Here is a 23,449-nt window from a genome sequence, read left to right on the forward strand (position 1 = left end):
CTGTTCTTAATGTATTTACTTATTTGATCAATTCCAGTGTACTTAACAGTCTCTCCTTTGCATTTTTGGGCAGATGCCCTTCTCATTCTATTCAAGGTCTGACACCAAAGTCAACCTGTCTCCCTTGTCTCTCCATGGTTATCCGCCCTCTTTGTTTATTTTCATTTTGATTTTAATTTGTAGCTCTATTTTATATGGTTATCAGAGGGTTTTGTTTGTAATGTTTCTCTTATATGGAACTTACTGGCATTTCCTTTTGACCTAATATATGAGCAATTTTTGTGAATATTCCACATATTCTTAGAAGAAGGTGCATTCTCTACTATCAGGATATAGTGTTCAACATATCTACATAAAATTTGCCTTATGAATTATGTTACTTAGAGCTATATAAATATTCTTTTGTTCAGTTGTTCTGTCTTGTAATGAGAGTGGAGTGTTGGAATCTGTCAGTAGTGTGTCTCTTTCTTCTACGTTTCCTGTAGTTTCTGCTTTATATAATAGGTTGTTCTTTTCTGGTGTGTAGACACTGTGTCTTGCTATATTACTTTTCACTATGAATTGTGACTTTATAAAATTCCTTGTCTTACTTAGTATTTTTTGGCCTGCAGTCTACTTTGTTTCCACTTCCCTGGTATATCTGCCCATCTTTCTACCTATGAGCAAGTCTCTTACATTCTGTCGTCAGTAATGCTGCAGGCCTGGGCATGTGTGCTTTTATTTGCACTGCTTGTTGATTTTCTTTACTTGTTTTCGTGAGGATATGTGGAGTGATTGCGATTCATGTGGCCACCATTACCCTCCAGACCAAGGATCTCATCTTCCTATTTTTAGTATGATTTTCTGTTATAATACTTGCCATATTAGAAGCATGTATTTTTTTCTCTGTAAAGTTATTAATAACATATGCAGCTTATGGTAGGTACCTTCAGATTAACCTAGCTCCCCCTCATGTGTTAAATTACAGTGCTAGCTTTAACTTGAAAATTTTGTCTGTGATTCACAATACATTTAATGATTAGGGCCTAAAACATCTTGTCTTTCTTTGTATCTGCCCTTGTTACTGAGCATGTGCTTAATAAAACTTCAGCCTTTACATGGATATTATTAGAGGCCAGTGCCATTAGATGCTGGTTTCACTCTGGCAATTTAATATTTTGATTGTATTCAAGTGACAGGCTTGACAGTTCTTAGCATATTTATGTTACACACATTAAAGTTTATCCTTTGGCTCATGGTTAAATAAGTTACTCAAATATGGCCTTTCTGTATCAAGTTGAGTATTAATAGATTGTGGTTTATTCAGTTTGAGTTACCTCATTTGATTGATTTCTTTCTGGGGGACCCTGTTTTGTTCAGATGATCTTCATTATAATCAGAATTTCCAAATATAGCTCCCTTCACTGTGACCAGAATTAGCCATCATTTTAAAAGTAATAACAGAATACATTGTCTTGTATAAAATTAGAACACTTCAGATAAATCTGTTATGCCCTTTGACCTCAGCCTGAACCTTGTTCTGCCTTACTATAATTAACCATTTATTAAGAATTTTGTGTGCCTGGAAGAGGTTAAAGTTTCGAATTGAAATGACTCACTGACTCCTAGAAAGAAATAAGGAAGACAGGAATCTTTTATACATACCAGTGAAATATTTAAGTTTCAGGTATAGAACTGGCTGCAGTACTTAAATAATAGTAATAACAGCTAACATTTATTGAAAAATGTATCATGTGCCAGGGCTTCTTTAAGTGCTGACACATGTGATACTCTTCATTCACACAACAAACAATCCAGTAAGATTGTTATCCACAGAAGAGCAAAAGGAGGTGTGAGTGGTTAGTAACCTGCCAGGATCGTGCATATGGCACGTACTGGAGTTGGGGTTCAGACCTAGATAGTCTGGCTATAGACTGTGAGCTCCTAATCGCTATGTTGTTCTCTGTGTGGAAACAGGTTAGTGTTGGACGCTCATCTGTGGAAGCTAGAGGAGAGCCAAATGTCTTTTGTAAAATCCGTCATTTGTTTGTCACTGCCAATAAACTGCATGTTTGTGTATGTAGAATTCAGAAAATATACTGCCCTGAACCCTCGCTGAGAAAAATAAATGAAAAAGATATCAAGATAGAAGACTTAGAATTTATAAATTGTGTTAAGGGAAAATGTTCTAAAAGGAGTAATATGAGAGGAGTGAAAGCTAACTTGTCCTGGTTGGATTGCTCATTTATTTAATATAACATAGTACTAGAGAAATGTCTACACACAAAGTTAATCATAATTGTGAGGATGAGAAATGGAGTTGGAAAAGCACAATAGAAAGCTTCCAAATGACAGAAGAAGAAAAGAAAATGTGGAAAATGTAACCAAGTAAGTAAAATAAGAAGGTGTAAAGAAGGAAAAAAACATTCAATGAATAGTAGAAAGAAAACGAAATGGAAGGGGAGAAGGAATGAAATTAAACGTATATCTGTCATTATTAACTATAAGTCAAAATGGCCTCAAAAATCAGATAATGAAAATTATACAATTTTCCAGATGGGAAGAATATGTGTATGTGTATATTGTTGTTATTGTTCAGTTGGTAAGTCATGTCCTGCTTTTTGCGACCCCATGGACTGCAGCACACCAGGCTTCCCTGTCCTTCACTATCTCTTGGAGTTTGCTCAGACTCATGTCCGTTGAGTCAGTGATGCTATACAACCATCTCATCCTCTGTCTTCCCCTTCTCTTCATGCCCTCAATCTTTTCTAATCTTTTAATTAATATTTGTATAGTAATAATAAAGCTGAAATGAATGATTGGGCAGAGGTTTAATAGGTAAATACAAATAAAGGAAATGTGGTAATATTGATGTCTGACAAAGAATAATTCAGGGTCAAAAGCATGAGATATTGTGTGTTTACAAGTTGCAGTCCTTGAAGATGCTATTATAACTGCAAACCTTCATTTTCCATTGAGATATAATTGGCATGTAGAATGTGTTTTAGGTGTGTAACATAACGATTCAGTGTGTAGATATTGTAAAAGGATCACCACAGTAAGTCTAGTTAACATTATATCACCATGACTTACTTATTTGTAACTGGAAATTCATACTTTGTGACCACTTTCGCAAACCCCTCTACCCCCTGCCTATGGAAGCCTCTATTGTGTCCTCTATGAGTTTTTTTTTTAAAGATTCCACACATAGGCAAGATCATACAGTATTTGCCTTTATTTTTTACCTGTTTCAGTTATTAACATAGTGTCCTCAAGGTCTATCCATGTTGTTACAAATAGCAAAATTTCCTTTTTTTATGGCTAAATAATACTCCATTGTGCTCACACGTGTGTGCACACAGGGTCATGCATTATATACATACCACATCTTCTAGACAGCATATTAAAAAGCAGAGGTATTACTTTGCTGACATAGGTCCATCTAGTCAAAGCTATGGAGAAAGCAATGGCACCCCACTCCAGTACTCTTGCCTGGAAAATCCCATGGACGGAGGAGCCTGGTAGGCTGCAGTCCATGGGGTCGCTAAGAGTCGGACACGACTGAGCGACTTTACCTTCACTTTTCACTTTCATGCATCAGAGAAGGAAATGGCAACCCACTCCATGTTCTTGCCTGGAGAATCCCAGGGACGGGGGAGCCTGGTGGGCTGCCTGGTGGGCTGGTGGGGTCGCACAGAGTCAGACACGACTGAAGTGACTTAGCAGTAGCAGTCAAAGCTATGGTTTTTCCATTAGTCATGTATGTATGTGAGGGTTGGACTGTAAGGAAAGGTGGGTGCCAAAGAATTGTTGCTTTTGAACTGTGGTGTTGGAGAAGACTCTTGAGAGTCCCTTGGACTGCAAGGAGATCAAACCAGTCCATCCTGAAGGAAATCAGTCCTGAAGAGTCATTGGAAGGACTGATGCTGAAGCTGAAACTCCAATACTTTGGCTACCTGATGCAAAGAACTGGCTCATTAGAAAAGACCCTGATGCTGGGAAATACTGAAGGCAGGAGGAGAAGGGGACAACAGAGGATGAGATGGTTGGATGGCATCACCAACTCAATGGACATGAGTTTGAGCAAGCTCCAGGAGTTGTTGATGGACAGGAAAGCCTGGCATGCTGTAGTCCATGGGGGTCACAGAGTCAGACATGACTGAGTGACTGAACTGAACTTCTTTATCCATTCATTCATCAGTGGATATTTAAGTTCCTTCCATGTGTTGGCTGTTGTAGGTAATGATGTATTAAACATGATAGGGAGTTGCGTATGTCTTTTTGAATTAGTTTTTTAAGAATAAATACCCAGAAGTGGAAATGCTGGATCAAATGCTAGTGCTATTTTTTCATTTTTTGAGGAACTGCCATACTGTTTTCCACAGTGAGTGCACCGATTTACATTCCCACCAGTGATTCAGAAGGGTTCTCTTTTCTCTACATTCTCACCAACACTTCTTTGTCCTTTTGATAACAGCCATTCAAGCAGGTGTGAGGTGAAATCTCATTGTGGTTTTAATTTGCATTTTCCTGTTGATTAGTGATGTTGAGTACCTTTACATTTACCTGTTGGCCATATGTATATCTTTGAAAAAATGTCCATTCAGATCCTTTGTCCACTTTTCAGTTGTTTGTGTGTTTTTTGCTATCGAGTTGTAGGAGTTCTTCATATATTTTGGGTGTTAACCCTTCATCGGATTTAGGATTTGCAGATATTTTCTCCCATTTGTCAGGGTGCCATTTCATTTTGTTGGTGGTTTCATTTGCCGTACAGAACACTGACCTTTATACAGTACAAAAACCATAACCACATGGCACTCACATAGCTGCTAGAGCAAAAGCTGCAAGAAATACAGCGTGATTAAAAGACAGTTGTTTTAAGAATTTAAAATTCAGTTCTTAAGAGGCAGTAGGCTTATTTGCTGTGCTCAGTAGCCACACATGGCTAGTGGCCACCACACTGGACAGTGCGGGTATGGAACATTTCCATTCTGGCAGAAGGCTCAGTTGGATGGCTCTGATCTAGAAAGTACAGCAAAGGAGAACTCTTTATAGACTTATGGGACATAGCTAAACTGCTATTTGGAGGAAAACGGAATGCCTTTCATAACTGCATTATTTAAAATAAAAAACCTGAAAATAAGTTACTACTCAAGTACTGAAAAAATACTCCAGATATTTTGAGTATTAATTAAAAGTATTAAAATACTCAAGATATTAGAATAACAAAAATAAATCCAAAAGAAAGAGAATTTTTTAAAAATGCTGAAAATGAGATAGAAGTAGAACAAATAGGACAAACTAGAAATACTGAAACTGAAAAAAGTAGAGATACTGAACAGACTACAGCTGTTGAAAATAAATTAAAAATGTATTTAGTAGTCACCATATCAGGATGATATTCCAACTGATTTGTATTTGCTTCTAAAAATAGATTTTTCTCATTCTAGTAAATGGTGGGTACCTTTTAAATATGTTTTTCTGGAGCTAGTGTAATATTATATCAATACTTAGTAAAGGTAATTTTTTTTTTAAAAGACCAAGTTTTAGATGCAAAAATTCTAAGTGAAATCTAGCTGATTTCATCATATAGCATATAAGAGAAAAACTTTTTCTTGGAGTGCAAGGATAATTCACAATAGTAAACATATTTACACAATTAATTATATCAACAGACTTAAGGAGAAAAGCCATGTGGTTCTGTTTGTGGATGCTGAAAAGTCATTTAATGAAACAATTAAAAACACTTAAGTGTAATAAGACGTATGGGGGAAACTGCTCCAGTTGTAGGAAGAAATAAGCACCTACTACAGAGGGCTGTTGTGAGGATTTAATGACTTAAAAGGTATAAAAATACTTAGAGCAGTATCTGGCACATAGAAATTATTCAATATTAGCTCATTATTTAAATAAGATAAACTTGACATTAAGAAAAACAATCAGCAAATATTGCATCTTATGGCAAGATATTTTTATTTAAATTATAAGCAAGATAGCTTTAGTTCTTACCACTGTATTCAGAATAGTTTTTGAGATTGTTTCATTTCTTGAAATATAATAAAAGTAGAAAATAAAGTAACTATTATAAATACTAAAAGAGGAGATAAAATTTTTAAAATTGCAAGTGGTATGATTTATGTGCTTAGAGAACCCAAGAAACTATTGAAAACTAATAAAAATACTCAGAAGTAAGTTTAAGATAATGATTCTGTAGCAAGAAAATGAAAAAGGTGATTGTATCTTTAGGTTATAATTTAAGAAAAAGTTGAGCCAGATTTCAATAAAAATTGTGAACCTTTCCAAAATTAGCATATAAATTTCATTAATTCCAGTTAGAAACCTGGAAACCTTTTAAATGATTTTAAAGTGTATGTGAAAGTATATTTCTAAAACTACTTAAGAAAATATACTATATATTTAATCCTGCTTTTGCTAACTGTCCCTCCTCCTTCTCCCTTCCCTCCTTCTGCATGGTTTTAAACACCTATTGTTGAGGAAGAAAACAATCATGCCGGTTCAGTGGCATTATTTTCCGTACCTTGCTGTAGATGGGAATCTGTGGAGAGTTGGAGGGGAGATAATACTTAACTTTATTCTTTTTTTCACTTGCTATGAGGAATATATGTATAATTTTTATATAATATATGTTATGTATATGTAATTTTTTGTGTAATTTGTATATATATAATTAGATAGATCTAATATAGAAAAGGTAATAGCAGAATGTTAAATGACTTTTCACTTATTGAAGTGGTAACCTCATTTTAGTTAAATTGGAAATAAAACATATCATTCATTGATTTCAGTTCAGTTCAGTTGCTCAGTCATGTCTAACTCTTTGTGACCCCATGGACCACAGCACTCCAGGCTTCCCTGTCCATCACTATCTCCTGGAGCATGCTCAAACTCATGTCCATTGAGTTCATGATGCCATCCAACTATCTCATCCTCTGTTGTCCCCTTCTCCTCCTGTCTTCAATCTTTCCCAGCATCAGGGTCTTTTCTAATGAGTTGGTTCTTCGCATCAGGTGGCCAAAGTATTGGAGTTTCAGCTTTAGCATCAGTCCTTCCAATGACTATTCAGGACTGATTTCCTTCAGGATGGACTGGTTTGATCTCCTTGCAGTCCAAGGGACTCTCAAGAGTCTTCTCCAATACCACAGTTCAAAAGCACCAGTTCTTAGATCTTCGAGAAAGATCTCAGGCTTCCCAGGTGGCTCAGTGATAGAGAATCTGCCTTCCAATGCAGGAGACACTGGAGATACAGGTTTGATCCCTGGGTTGGGAACATCCCATGGAATAGGAAATGGCAACCCACTCCAGTATTCTTGCCTGGAAAATTCCATGGACAGAGGAGCCTGGTGGGCTACAGTCCACAGGGTCACAAAGAGTCAACCATTCTTGAGTGTGTGCATACACACACACACACACACATCTCAGATTTTTAAAAAATACATGTTGAAATACCAAAATGTATATTCATTAACTTTCATGAATGTTTAGTGCTTTCTAAAATGACAGGATTAATTTTTAACTCAAAAATTCTGAAAAGAGTTTTCTCTCTTTTTTCTTTCTATCAAAGGTATGCAGCCACTCATGTATTCGGTTCAGGAAGCGTTAAATGCTAGACCATGGTGGATTCGTGTGGGGACTGACATTTGTTACTATAAGTAAGTATTCTGACAATAACGGGACAACAGTTTATAGAAGGAAATATTAGTTCATCCTATTTCGGTTTAGGGATAAAAGAGATAATGTGTTCTCTGAATTATGATATGCTTTAGTATTACTTCTAACAGAAAAGGTTTTCTTTTTTTATAATTTGAGATTCATTTTAGGGGGTATATTTAGTGGCAGTAAAATGTGTTTTGTAGACAGACATATGTCCAGTCTTGTTTCTCCCATTTAGATATGTTCTCAGCTCTTTTATAGCTGTAAAACTTTGGGAACCTCATTGAGGAAGACTAAAATTAGAAACTCTAGGAAATAATTTACAGTGGTTTCTTGTTGTTCTGATGATATTAAGTATAATTTTTTTTCTTCACACAAATGTTTACCTCATTTTAACTTCCAGTGTTTTAGTTGGAGATGTATTCTATAGTTAGGTTGCTTCAGTTTAGCCAGTTCAACTTTGACTTCAAACAGGTGATCTGTTTATCAAGTTAGAAGTAAGTGCTAGAAATCATTTATTGCTTTAGTGGCAAAATTGGATTATTCCTCAACTTCATGACTAAGTAATCTAGGATTATCATACGCTTTGCTTTCCATTTTTACTGTTTCTGCCTGTAATACATTTCAAGATAACTTCTGTCTGCTATTGAATGCACTTAACATCCCTGTTTCTTTGCTGTTATTAATCTTAATCCTGAGATTTCTGTTTAGTGGAATTTGACTTTTTAATATTTTATATTGTGCTTAACTAGTGCTAGTATGCCTTTTCTTATAGTTTTATCAGGTAGATGAAGCCTTCTAAAATTAAGCTGTTTTTAATGCTTTAGATAGGGCTTTGGAAAACCTAGATCTTAACTGCTATTACTTTCTAAGAAAGAAATGCTCTTTGGAATTAATTTCAGTAGAGTTTCCCCCATTTTTTTTAAGCAAAATAAATAGGGAATAAATGAGGAACAGAAGTATAATGTTATATGTAATTTTTTCACCTGAATAACTTTCATATTTCTTTTCATGTTAGGCTAACATAAAAATATACCCTCATCATTTATATCTTCCTTTTAAGTTGAAGTGGAGCAGTGATTGTCTGGGAAGTGCTTGGTTAGATTTTAGAAGATTGATTTAAAATGTTAAAGGGTGAAACAGTGATTTTCAAAAAGTATTATTTCCTTCATGCTTGTCTTCTACACAATAAAAAATCATCAATGAATACTTTCTTTTTTACATTGTAAAGTGAATGGTCATAGAATCTGGGGTTGTTTTTCTTTTCTATGTAAGAGGTGATGGCAAGGATTTTTGTTTCTTTATTTTTTATTTTTTTCTTTTGGCTACTGCTAAATCTGGAATTGGAATTCAGGCTAATTCAACAGATATTTATTAACCACTTTCTATGTAACACACACTACTCCAGTTGCTTTCCTCAAGCCTGAAATCTACATAAGGGTATTAAAAACTGCTATTTTTGCATTGTCCTCTGCTGCTTGTTTGTCTCATCTGTAAAATGAGAATAAAACTACCTTCCATAAGTATATGAGAAAATATAACCTATAAAATCCATAGCTGTAATGTGGTGGCATGAACACCCTCCCCCCCAAATAGATATTAAACTTTTGGGGGAAAAGAGTTGGCAAGATCTACTTCTGGACCTTATTTTGCATTTCCTCAACTCTTAGCACCTTGTCATTGAGTATCTATTCAAGATATAGTGGCGGCTGCTGCTACTGCTAAGTCACTTCAGTCATGTCCGACTCTCTGCGACCCCATAGATGGCAGCCCACTAGGCTCCTCCATCCCTGGGATTCTCCAGGCAAGAATACTAGAGTGGACTGCCATTTCCTTCTCCAATGAATGCATGCATGCTAAGTCGCTGCAGTCGTGTCTGACTCTGTGTGACCCCATGGACAGCAGCCCACCAGGCTCCTCTGTTCATGGGATTCTCTAGGCAAGAATCCTGGAGTGGGTTGCCATTTCCTTCTCTGATATAATGGCTAAGTTAATGAAAACTATACCGCTTTTTAGGTCAATGTTCTTTTATTTTCATTAATTACAAGCTTTATTCTCATAAGATTACATTAGAAAGCCTGATCCCAGGGTAGTTCTAAGGATGTGATCTGCCTTGAACGTCTGTGTACATGAGTAAATAATCTCTAGGCCATGGCTTTTCTTCAGTTCATGGCTTAAATAATGCAAGGTGATTTGGAATTTTGAAAATTAAGTTGGTAGAAATTAAGTCATCATATCTCAGGGATATTTAAAGTCTGGAAAATACTATAGTTTAAAATTCTTTTTATCATTGAAATCTCCAACATTTACGAAAGTGAATAATAGGATGATGAGGCCCCATGTATTCATCTCTAAGTTTCAATAATTATCAACACATGGTTTTATTTTAGCTATGCTTTCACCCCTACCTCCACCCTGAATCTTTAAAGGCATTTTCCGATATATTTTATCCATAAATACTTCAAAAGTCTTTTTCATTAGAGATACATATTTAAGGCAATCTATCCACAATACCGTTAGCACAGTGAAGAAAATTCCTAAATGTGATAAAATATCCAGTCAGTGTTCAGACTTACTTGTCTCATAAATCTAACTTTATAGTTGGTTTGTTTAAATCAGACCAACCAAAGGACCACACATTGCATTTGATTTTTCTTCATACGTCTCTCAAGTCTCTTACTTTATAGGCTTCCTTTTTCTCTCTTTCTAACTTTATCCTTTATTTATTGAAGAAACTAAATCATTTGTCATGCTGGATTTCCCATATTTTGGATTTTGCTGATTGCATCCCTGTGGTATTAATAAATTCTAAATTCTTCCCTCTCACCAGTTTTCTAAACTCATAGTTAGATTTAGAAGCTTGGTCAACTTCAGGTTTCATTTCTGACAAGAATACTTCACAGAGGGTGCAGGAAATTCCTGTTGTATCACATCAGGAAACATATCATTTCTGGTTATTTCTTTTTTTTGTAATCTTAAAACTGATCAGTGAACTGAGATATTGCTGTCTGATCTGTCAGCCTTTCATCCAGTGGCTGTAGCAGCCATTGCTCATCACTGCCTGGATCCAGTAATGTATAAACCTGTCAAAAAATGGGGGGGGTCTAAAACTTCTATTGATGCATAAAATAGGAGCTGTTTAATTAGCACATCCAGAAATGGAAAGTCATGATGTTGGCTGATAGCAGTTAACTGCTTTATTAGTTGCTGCTAAGTCACTTCAGTCGTGTCCGACTCTGTGCAACCCCATAGACAGCAGCCCACCAGGCTTCCCCGTCCCTGGGATTCTCCAGGCAAGAACACTGGAGTGGGTTGCCATTTCCTTCTCCGATGCATGAAAGTGAAAAGTCAAAGTGAAGTCGCTCAGTGGTATCCGACTCTCAGCGACCTCATGGACTGCAGCCTTCCAGGCTCCTCCTTCCATGGGATTTTCCAGGCAAGAGTACCGAAGTGGGGTGCCATTGCCTTCTCCTTATTAGTACCAAGTCTAATTTTTAAGAATATTTAAATTAAACTTTTTACAAACCATGGTTTTTCTCCCCCCCAAAAAAGTTCTGTTTAATAAAATAAGAAAAAAATCAGAATTTTTGTGTGGATGAATAACATTTTATGCTTTTCTATTGCAGAAATCACTTCTCAAGAAGTTCAATTGCTGCAGGTGGGCAAAAGGGAAAATCCTACTATACAATTACATTTACTGTCAATTTTCCCCATAAAGATGATGTGTGCTATTTTGCTTATCATTATCCATATACATATTCAACTTTGCAGGTGAGAACTCATTACGTTATATTACAACCGTTATTGTATTGTATGTATATGTGTTAGGTAATAAAAGAAATATTATTTTAATAAATCAATAAGGTAATAAAAAGGTCCAAGGTTGACAGTTTTAGAAAATAATACAGTATTTGTTGAATTCATTAAAGTAAAATGGGAATGTAGTCTTTATGTTTATTTAATAGAAATACTACAGAAATGACATGGTTTTTGCTTTCTATCTTTGAGTAGAAATCTACAAATCCAAATTTAGAAATTTTAACTAGGTGAATTTTCAACTTGTTTAGTGAGAAGCATTGAATCTCATAGAAAATATAACAGTAGACAATGTGGATGCAATTTAAGTTTCTCTGTAATGAATTCATTTCTTCTAATGATTTCATATGGAGTCCTAGATCCAGATTGCTTAGAGTATGGGGTGTAAGAGTTGTTTTGTGGGTTCTTTTAAGATTTTTTTATTATTTGCATTTTAAAACAAACAATTCAAGTAATTACTGTGACAGATTTATACTCAGAACAGAATGTCTGTCCTAATAGTCAAGGATCATGAAGCTTCATATGATCAATTGAAAGAAATTGGAACATTGTGATTAGAAACAAGCTTCCAAGTTATTAGAGAGGAGAAAAATGAGAGGAAAACACAGTCCACAGAGCCGAAGAAATACCAAGGCTGAGAGCATTAAATGAGTTCACTTTATTTTAATAAAGTTACAATCTGCAGTAAAGGTATAAACAGCTATTTTATTGTGCTGAATAACATAGCATCAGAAACATAAAGTGTTGTTATTTACGTAGTCTTTTGTTTCTGTTCTTTACTGACATTACCTTTTTAATACATTTTAAGTATCCCTGCTTTCTTCCTGTCCCACTACCGTGATCTTTTCCAGGCATTACCATTGTTTCTCACTTGGACTTGGGTCAGCCTCTTTGTAACTTTTGTCCTAAATTTCACTTATACCCCCTTTCTTCTTCATCAGTGTTTTACCACACTGTGGCAGGAAGACTCTTTGGTGGCATGTCTAGTCATATAGATCCCCTTCTTAAAACTCCTTAGTGATTTCTCTTGCCATGTGTATGAAATCTACAATTTTTACCATGGCGCATTTAGTCATTTCTCTATTTTGCACAGTTTTTGCCATTTCTTTGTACTGTATGAACTGTTATTTACTTAATATTTATCTTTTAATATTAAAGATTATCCTCATTCTGAGTTAATATCTGTGAAATAACTGGTTTAATGTGCCAAACTTTTTTTTAATTCACAGTAAAAATACCTATTTAAAAAATTTGAAGGTTATCCACATACCATTTAGTTGTCTTAATTACCAGTAGTGCAAATATTGTGCTTTGGGAAGGACTGGTCTACCAAGCCCTTCCTTCTGTGTTAAATTCTCGATTTGTTTCTTTCTGTTCTAGCTATGTCCTTTTTAAAAAATTATTATTTCATGGTCCTCCTGTATACTTTCCTTCTGCCTACAGCACACTTTATATCCATTTCACTCATCCTTTGGATCTCACTTTAAATGTAATTTTTTCTGGAAGACCTTTCCTTACTGCCCAGACCCTTCAAGCTTCCTCTCCCTTTTTATAAGCCCTCATAGCACTCTGTATTTTCGGGGGCAGAGTCCATTTATTCATTGTTGTATCCTTAGTGTCTGGCACAGTTTCCAGCCAAGAAATAGTGATCACCCAGTAAATCATGATTATGTGAATGAACATAGGCAAAAGTTGGAAACCAGCTAAATATCTTTAACATAAGGGAGTGAACAGTTTATATTTGGTGTATAAAAAGCTTGTGTTTTCAAAAAACATATATTGAACATATTTAATGATATGATATAGTATTTATAATTATTAATATATTTATGTTTATGTATAAATTATCAAGTGGTAGAATCAAATTATAATAAGTCTTCCATGTAATTACAGTTTCTTTTATATACATTGGGTATTGTTAGTAGTACTCTAGGTGATACAATTGCAGGTGTTCTAAATTTTTTCCTGTACTTTTTATATTTTCCAGGCATTTTACAATGAGCCTATATTAATCTTGAAATCAGGAAAATTTTTTAAAAAATGTGTGCTACATGATTTTCATTCTCCATATTTTAGGTTGCTGTTAACAGATCTACAGTCACAAAATTTCAAAATTCGGAAGGCTTTGAAACCAAAAGTATTTTCATAACCCATTTGTCAGCAAAGCCTGGCCTGATGTGAGCTTATTTAGAATATTGATTCCACTTAGAGTGACTCTTCATAGGTTTTGCTGCAGAAATAATAACGTGCTGATTACAGGCTGCTGCCGCCAGCTCCACTGGTTATATTGCACTTTGCACTATTAACATTATCCAAACCGTATCTGTCCTCTTTCTCGAGTTCCCCAAATACTGATGTTCAAGTGCGTCTGGGCCCTTGAGGGTTTTGGAGAAGGGATTAGGAACCTGATCTGATTCACATTTAGTTCTGTTTGAGATCTGGATGCATTTATTCCTATTTATCATAGGGAGGTTTTAAATGATTGTATACTTTGCTTTTAAATTTTTATTAAGATGCATCTTCAAAAATTGGAGTCAGCACACAATCCTCAGCAAATCTATTTTCGAAAAGATGTGTTATGTGAAACCCTGTCTGGAAACAGCTGTCCCTTGGTGACTATAACAGCAATGCCAGAGTCTAATTATTATGAACATATCTGTCAATTCAGTAAGTTTGTCTTCTTCACTCGCAGTACCAATTATTATTACTTATTTTTCTTTGCTTCATAAGTATTTTGTAAGGTCAGTAGTACTGGGAATAGGCATCAGAAGCCTTGGGTGCTAGTCTGGGTCTTGTTATTGCTTAGCCCTGGGCCCACTTCTAGGCCTCTGTTTCCTCATCTTGAATATGAGGGAGCTGCCTGAGGTGACCTCTAAGGTCTCTTTTGATATTGATATACTGTAGTTCTTATTCTTAGAAGTCATACTCAAAGTATAATATAACAAGTTATACCATCCGTTTAAGAATTTACAGTTAATTTTATTTATAAATAAAACTATCAGAAACCCCCCAAGTGTTTTGATGCTAATACTGAATGAATAGCTACTTGTTTTTCCCCGTCATTTATATTTTTTAAGTTGTCTCAAATGTACAGCTGTGGTAAAAAAAAAAAGATAATATATACGTATATAAGAGAACTGTTCTAATTTTGATAAGAAGGTGTTTTCAAGAAAGAGTAGGCACTTGCTATTCATGAAAATGTGAGCAGGTGAACTGAGTGTTATTTTGTAGACTTGTATATCTAAATGTTTAGTTTCTTTGTAAATCTCTGAGCAGATATACCTATTGTTCTGTGCTTATCATAGTGACTATAAAACAGAAATAAGATTATATTTTCCTTAATTTCCCCATGACTTTATGAAAAATTTATATTTTATCTATATTTCACCAGCTACTTATTCTTTATGAAATCAAGGTAATATTAAAGAACTAATTTTATATTTAGATTAATCATTAGGAAATAAATAAGTGACTTAAATACTATTTAATATGTTATTTTCATATAAGATGTGGCTTACATGGGTTTTATATCTGTTTTCTCTAGAGGGCCTAGTGCAGTACTTATAAATAGTAGGTGCATAGTGAGTTCTAATTTGATTTTATATCAGTATTCACAGTTGAGTAGAAATATTTCTAAAGCGCCAAAGTCAACCATTATACATACTTTAGTAGCTGTTCATTTTAATTTGAGATTTTATGTACACTTTAGGAAATCGTCCGTATGTTTTCTTATCTGCTCGAGTACATCCTGGAGAAACTAATGCAAGCTGGGTAATGAAAGGAACATTGGAGTATCTCATGAGTAATAACCCTACTGCTCAGAGTTTACGAGAATCCTATATTTTTAAAATTGTCCCTATGCTAAATCCAGATGGTGTCATCAATGGAAAGTAAGTTAAGCAATAGTTATAGAGAAATTCTAGATTTTTGTGGCTGTCCTGTGTAAACTTATTGAAATAATAGCATCCAGGTTAATATGGAAAGCAAATGTCATGATTTTTCTAGAACAACAAAAAAATTTAGTGAAGAATTAATCTGTGATAAATTTTTAAATGAAAATTAAACTGTATAGTAGTAGTAATATGTTTTGAGAAATTCTGTATCTATTCATGAGAATATAATTTCATAAAATGTATGTTTTGCTTGAATCATTTTAGGGAAATCACAGAATTAGGATATGAGAAAGATTTTTTTAACACATCATTCTGTTGTAGTTTCCTTTCTTATTTATCAGTGGCATGATCTTGGTTGTTCTAAGATTTAGAATTTTCTGGGATCTCTTTCCACTAATATGGAATTAGCTCCATGTGCTAACTTCTTCCTGACATGAGGAGGAATTCGTTAAAGTAGAAATACTGGAAGATTACTTTTTAAGTGGATGTGGATCATAGTTTAGTACAGTTCATTTATTGTGTTAATTAGACCAAGGTCTCTTTACTGCTTCTGAAAAGTGGGATTTTGTCTAGCTATCATGAGCATCTCCAAAGTTGAGGGTACTATACTTTATTTATTTCAGTAAAAGTACCATGAATATTTATCATGTTTTAGGAAATGTTTGAATTTTAAAAATAGAATAATTTTTCTACATAGTATGATTATGGAACTAAAATGAGCTTTTATGTCGTTTTAATTCAGAAACATATTGACCAGTTAGAATTCTGTTTATATTTCTGTTAGCACCTTCTCTTTGCTTAAATTTTTGCTCAGTGAGTTTAATACTTAAAACCTACAATTAAGTGAAAATGTATTTGAATTTTTATAAGAATGTGTACTTTTTATATACTTATCTTTTTTAGAAGGAAGGTCCAGATAGCACATTTGATAATAATTAATACAATCAAAGTACAGAACTTTAGCATTAGAAATGTAGTCAGAATGGAAAATATGGCCATGAATACATTTTATAGTGTATGGAACAAAACCCCAGAATGAAGAATTTTTCCTATAGCTTGAAAATTTTGACCTGCAAGCTTACTACAGTTTAAATGCATGTAACCCACAATCTGGCACATAGCAAATGCTAAATAGATGTTTACTTAATGATTATAACATGCATTTTGGTAAGCCCAGCACTTACACCTGTTTGAAATACTTAGTGGAATAGAATCATAAAATAAATCGAGTGCATATAAGAATTTATTGATACCAGTGTTTATCTATTGTTGTATTTACATGTATACAGTCACCGCTGTTCCTTAAGTGGAGAGGATTTGAATAGACAATGGCAAAGTCCAAATCCAGACTTACACCCTACAATTTATCATGCCAAGGGTCTGCTGCAGTACCTGGCTGCTGTGAAGCGTTTACCACTGGTAAGTGGCAGTGTTTGTTTGTATAATCAAAGAGGTGATTTTGTTGATCCGTAGCTTAGTATTTTGTAAATAATTGTCTGGTTATAAAAGCTGTATGTTAGTTTCAAAAGCAGTTTCTTTAAAGTGTCTTTGTCATCAGTCACTTGTATATTAATTGTGGCATCTAATACAGTGTATCCATATTCTTATTTCATTAGGTTTGATTTTTATAATTCTCATGAGCCTTTTATTTTTCTTTATTGTTTATGAACATTGGTCACTCCTGGTTGTAAGTTGTAGGTATTTGACTGTAGTGTTTAAACAACACGAGGGTAAAAGTATGTATCTTCCAAGTTCTCAAAGCACTAGAAGCTTATTTTTGAACTTTTTGCTGCTGCTGCTGCTGCTGCTAAGTCGCTTCAGTTGGTGTCCAACTCTGTGCAACCCCATAGACAGCAGCCCACCAGGCTCCCCTGTCCCTGGGATTCTCCAGGCAAGAACACTGGAGTGGGTTGCCATTGCCTTCTCTGAACTCTTTAGCCAGTTCTAAAGCTGGTAGGTCTTAAGTTTCACGTGGGAAAGGTAGTATAGGCATGGTAGGAGACCCTGTGCCTGTGTATTTCTTCTGTTTTCAGCAACTTTTGTTTTGAATGTTTCCATCATGTTAAGCCTTAATCTTTCTTTGGTAAAGATGGAATATTTTGCAGAGTGGCAAAATTGACATGCAAGTCTGACCGTTTTCCATTTTTAAAATGGTGCTCTTACAAAGCATACCCTCCCCCCCTCCCCTTTAAAAAAAGTGTTTTTCATGAGAGCATTTTCATGTTCTCTTATGTTAGGTAAGTATTTTAACAACCCTTGGGGCAATGATGAATGCAGTTGTACATATGACCTAAAATTGTATTTACTATTTTTTAAATGATGGTAGATACAAAAGAAAGAGTGTAACTGATGGCTTGATGCAGGACATGCCTGCAAAGGATTTAGCCATTCTAGTATTAATCATAAATCCTTTCCAAAGGTAGATATGTACTATTACTTTTAGGAATTCTACTTACTAAATGGTGGCTTATTTACAATAAAATGACCAAGGAACACAGACCTGTTATTGGCTTCATACTAACTAGCTTTACTTGGCAGTGCATGAATTTGAAGGATTTTCATTTTAAAAATATATTGTCTTTTCAAGGTTTATTGTGATTATCATGGTCACTCCCGAAAAAAGAATGTATTTATGTATGGGTGCAGCATCAAAGAGACGGTGTGGCATACAAACGATAATGCAGCGTCATGTGATGTTGTGGAAGATGTGGGATACAGGGTAATTATTATAAATTATTATAATTTATAATAATAGGCAGGAAGTTTTGAATTTCAAACATGCATGAAACTACAGAACACAAAACATATAGAAATTACTTAGAGTCAGTAAATGTTGCCATTTTGTTATTCTGTTTCAGATCTTTTAATTGAAATGTTTCTTTTAAAAGTTTAGCTTTTCATGTTTTTTAATTAAAGTATACTTGATTAACAATATTAGTTTTGGATGCATTATGTGGTTATTTAGTATTTTTATAGATTATGTTCCATTTTAAGTTATTATAAAATGTTGACTGTATTCTCTGTGCTGTACAGTATATCCTTGTACTGTTTATTTGTTTATTATGTACATAATAGTATGTATCTCTTAATCCATTTTCCTAATCTTGCCACTACCCCCATCCCTCTCACAACTGGTAACAATTAGCTTCTTTATATCTATGAGTCTGTTTCTGTTTTGTTATATACAGTCATTTGTTTTATTTTTTTTGGTTCCACATATAAATGATAATATACATATAAATACATATATTTTGGGGGTTCCACATATAGTGATAATATACATAATAAATGATAGTTTGTCTTTCTCTGTCTGACTTATTTCACTAAACATAATATTCTCCAGGTCCATCCATGTTGTTGCAAATGGCAAAATTACATTATTTATGACTGAATAATTTTCCATTGTATATATGTACCACATCTTCTTTATCCATTCATCTGTTGATGCACACTTAGGTTACTTCCATGTCTTGGCTATTATACATTGTGCAGCTATAAACATTGGGATGTATGTGTCATTTTGAAGTAGTTTTCATGTTTTCTGGGTATATGCCTAGGAATAGGATTGCTGGATCATATGATAGCTTTATGTTTGTTTTTTTACTGCTCTCTGTAGCAGCTCAATCAGTTTACATTCCCATCAACAGTGTAGAAGGGTCCTTTTTTCTCCATACCCTCTCCATCATTTATTATTTGTAGAACTTTTGATGATGGCCATTATAACCCAGATGAAGTGATAGCTCATGTGGTTTGATTTGCATATCTCTACAAATTAGTGATGTTGAGCATCTTTTCAATATGCCTATTGGCAATCTGTATGTCTTCACTGGAAAAATACCCATTTTCTGTCCATTCAGTTTTTCTGCCCACTTTTTAATTGGGTTGTTTATTTTTCTATATTTAATTGTATGAACTATTTATGTATTTGGATATTAGCCCCCTCAGTCGTTTGCAGATATTTTCTCCCATTGCATAGGTTGTCTTTTCATTTGGTCAGTCATTTCCTTTACTATGTAAAAACTTTTAAATTTAATTAGGTCCTAGTTATTTATCTTTGCTTTTGTTTTCTTTACCTGAAGAGACAGATTTAAAAAAAAATATTGCTACTACTTATGTGAAAGTGTTCTGCCTATGTTTTCTGCTGTGAGTTTTATTGTGAAGGGAAGGGAAAGTCACTCAGTCGTGTCCGACTCTTGGCAACCCCATGGACTATACAGTCTGTGGAATTCTCCAGGCCAGAATACTGGAGTGGGTAGCCTTTCCCTTCTCCAGGATTCTAACTTAAAAGGTCTAAACAATAGAAAACTGATACACAAATTAATAACAGAATCTATTTATTTATTAGAGGCAAAAAGCTGGAGTAAAACTATAGTCATGGTACCAAATCTGTATTTGCCTTTCATAATTACACAAGATTGTGGCATGTATTTCTGTGTGCAGAGTTCTACTGCTTTTGCCTCATGATATCTCCTGTATTTAACTTCTGTACTGTTTATTTTATACTTTTATTGTTCACATTTCAGCAAGATAACTTAGCTCCTCTCCATGAGGGGACAGTAGTAGTAGTAAGCTTATAGTGCACTAAACAAAATTAAAAGGCTACAAAATAACTTCACCTCCTCTTTGCTAAATTAAAGTTTAAAGTTATTTGTTAACAGTAAGTCAAAAAACTCCTAATACTCTCAACTGCTGCTGCTGGTGCTAAGTCCCTTCAGTCGTGTCTGACTCTGTGTGACCCCATAGACGGTAGCCCACCAGGCTCCCCTGTCCCTGGGATTCTCCAGGCAAGAACACTGGAGTGGGTTGCCATTTCCTTCTCCAATGCATGAAAGTGAAAAGTGAAAGTGAAGTTGCTCAGTTGTGTCTGACTCGTAGCGACCCCATGGACTGCAGCCTACCAGGCTCCTCCATCCATGGGATTTTCCAGGCAGGAGTACTGGAGTGGGTTGCCATTGCCTTCTCCTAAGTCACTAATAATAGGGCAGGTGCTTTGAGTCATTTTTTCCAACAGTGGTGAAAATTGAGGCACTTTGATTTGCAGTCTCTTCCTCTTGTTGACCAACTTTTTTTCAAAGATAACTAGAAAAGTCATGTGATCGTTCCAGTGGCCATGTTCAAAAAGGGATAGAGAAGGAAGAGACTAAATTCTTGACAATGATCATCCTATTATCTTTGTACTCAGCAGATAAACTGGTAATATCTCAAATAAGAGAAATAAGGAAGCTGGATTTTTCTTAAAATTTTCCTTTTTCCTGTTTTTAGAAAACTGGAATTAGCACTTCTAGGAGGTTAATCAGCCTGGTAAACTAAATAGAGAGCAACGTGCCTGTCAGAATCAGCCGATCTTTGCGAGTATCATTGTATGCAGTCTTAAATTTAGGTCTTTGATTCATTTTTAGTTTATTTTTACATATGATGGGAGGAAATGTTTTAATTTCACTCTTTTACATGTAGCTAACCAGTTTTTCCAGCACCAGTTATAGAAGACACTGTCTTTTCCCTATTGTATGTTTTTGCTTCTTTTATCATAGATTAATTGGCCATATGTTAGTGGTTTATTTCTGGGCTCCCTATTCTGTTCTGCTGATCTGTGTGATTGTTTTTCTGTGCCAGTACTATCCTGTTTTGATTACTGTAGTTTTGTAGTATAGTCTGAAGTCAGGAAGTCAGTGATACCCTCAGCTTTTTTTTCCCCTCCAGATTGCTTTTATGGTCTTTTGAGGTTCCATATAAATTTTAGGATTATTTGTTGCACTTCTGTTAAAAATACCCTATGTATTCTGGGTATTTTGATAATGATTGCATTAAATCTGTAGATTGCTTTGAGTAGTATGGATAGTTTAGCAATATTACTTCTTCCAATTCATGAACAGGGATGTCTTTCTGTTTTTTTGTATCATTTTCAGTTGCCTTTGTCAGTGTTCTGATTGTCAAGAATATAGGTCTTTCAGTTTATTTCTAGATTTTTTTTATAAGATCTAGAATGTAATTAGCTTTGGATTCCTGAACTATATGATAGTTTTTTAGTGTATAGAAAAGCAACAGATTTTTGTAGTTTGATCTTGATCCTTTACAAGAAAAATCCCAAATAAACATCCTTACCGGCTATCCACAATAATTAAAAAAGAAGAAAGGTCAAAGTCAGCAAAAGAAAGGAAATAAAATGAGCAGAAATAAAATTGAGACCCTGCCACATCTTCAAATAGAAAATGTCAGTGAAGCCAAGAGTTGATTTTTTTTTTTTTTTGTAAAAAAAAAAACAAAAAAATAGCCAGGCTCATTAAGAAGTCCCAATAAACAAAATAAAGAGGAGAAATGTCAACCAATATCATAGACATACCAAAAAATTATAAGAGAAAACTATGAACAGTTTTATGCCAACAAAATTGGAAGACCTAGAGAAATGGATAAATTCCTAGAAATATACAGTCTTCCAGAACTGAATCAGGAAGAAATAAATAACCTGAACAGACTGATCACCAGTAGTAAAATTGAATCAGTAATCAAAAAACACCTAGCAAACAGAAATCCAGGGCTTGATGACTTCATAAGGGAATTCTACCAGACATACATAGAAGAGGTAATACATACCTTTCTCAAACTATTTCAAAAAACTGAAGAGGAGAGAATACCTAAATTCATCCTATGAGGCCAACCAACATTGCCCTGATACTGAAATCCAAAGACACTGCAGAAAAGATTATAGGCCAGTATCTCTGATTAATGTAGATGCAAAAATCCTCAAAGAAAATATTAGCAAATGGAATCCAAGAATATATGAAAAGAATCATACATCATGATCAAGTGGGATTTATTCTAAGATTGTAAGAAGGGTTCTGAATCCACAAATCAATCATTGTAATATACCACATTAACAAAAGGAAGGATAAAAATCACATGATCATCTCAATAGATGCAGAAAAAAGCATTTGACAAAATTCATCCATTCATGTTAAAGATTCTCATCAAAGCTGGCATAGAGAGAACATATCTCAACATAATAAAGGCTGTTTATGACAAACCCATGCTAATATACTCAGCAGTGAAAAACTGAACACTTGTCCTCTACAAGTGCTTTTCACACTTAGATTTTTATTCTATCTGGAATGTATTTTTGTATGAGATGGAGGGATATAATTTTTGTTTACCCATGTGTAACCAGTTGCGTCAGCACCATTTATTAAACAGTACCCCTTTCCTCTGCTGATTTTGTAAAGCCATCTGTTATACACCTTGTTTCCCATGTATGGGTGTGTTTTGAGGTATGCCTAGGATTGAAGTGAGATCTTTACTTTGCATCTTGTCTGCTTTTCCTTCTGTCCCAGTGTCTCTCCTACCATACTTATGCCTAAATCAGCACCCCAGATTATTTTCCAAAACAGATTTCAGTAACATACCACTACCCTTAGCAGAACTTCAAAGCACTTTTTCTTTTTGGTATCCTCTCTCTTTGTCTCCTTTCCAAAATAAATGAGTAGAGTCATATTAAAAATAGAAACACGCCACAAATATAAAGTAGTAAGTAAAAGTTATCTTCTCTCAATCACTAATCAATCACTTTTACAATGTGTATTGTGAGACTTGCCTGTAAGCACATTCATTCATAGGGGTATGTAAACATAGCATTTGATGTTTTAGTATTTTTTTTCACACTCCACAGCAGTTTTTTTTCACATAATATTTGATGGCCATCTTTTCATCTTTATATCTGTCTCTGTCTCTTTTTGACAATTACACAAGATTTTCATTGTGTATTTTTGTTATTATTGTACCTTGTTGGTGGCCACTTCGTTAGTATTGCCAAATTGTCTTTCATAAAGATTGTACAAATCAGTACTCCCCGATGAATGATAGTGCTGTCTCTCTAAACATCTTATTGTCACCTTTGCCAGGTGAAAAAATATCTGATGGTTTTAGTTTGTGTATCAGTAATTATAAATATATGAGATCAAGTATCTTTTCTTATGTTTGATCCCTATTTTTGATCCTTTGTTTGATCCAATTATGATCTCTAGTTTTAAAAAATAGCCTTTTTCATATTCTCTCTTTGCTTTGTATAAGTCACCTAATTATTGTTTTGAAAATACTCT

At 34.5% G+C, this 23,449-nt stretch overlaps 1 protein-coding gene across 1 annotated transcript in view; it reads left to right on the plus strand.

The window, feature by feature from the left end:
- AGTPBP1 (ATP/GTP binding protein 1) overlaps positions 1-23,449 on the plus strand; it is a 188,776-nt gene that overhangs the window by 142,596 nt on the left and 22,731 nt on the right. The window contains exons 18-23 of the mRNA XM_010840172.1: positions 7,562-7,649; positions 11,277-11,421; positions 13,980-14,133; positions 15,176-15,356; positions 16,649-16,778; positions 17,947-18,078. Coding sequence (XP_010838474.1) covers positions 7,562-7,649; positions 11,277-11,421; positions 13,980-14,133; positions 15,176-15,356; positions 16,649-16,778; positions 17,947-18,078 — 830 coding nt within the window. The remainder of the gene's footprint in view (positions 1-7,561; positions 7,650-11,276; positions 11,422-13,979; positions 14,134-15,175; positions 15,357-16,648; positions 16,779-17,946; positions 18,079-23,449) is intronic.

Source organism: Bison bison, unplaced genomic scaffold (genome assembly GCF_000754665.1).
Source record: "Bison bison bison isolate TAMUID 2011002044 unplaced genomic scaffold, Bison_UMD1.0 scf7180017864141, whole genome shotgun sequence".
Taxonomy (NCBI): Eukaryota; Metazoa; Chordata; class Mammalia; order Artiodactyla; family Bovidae; genus Bison; species Bison bison.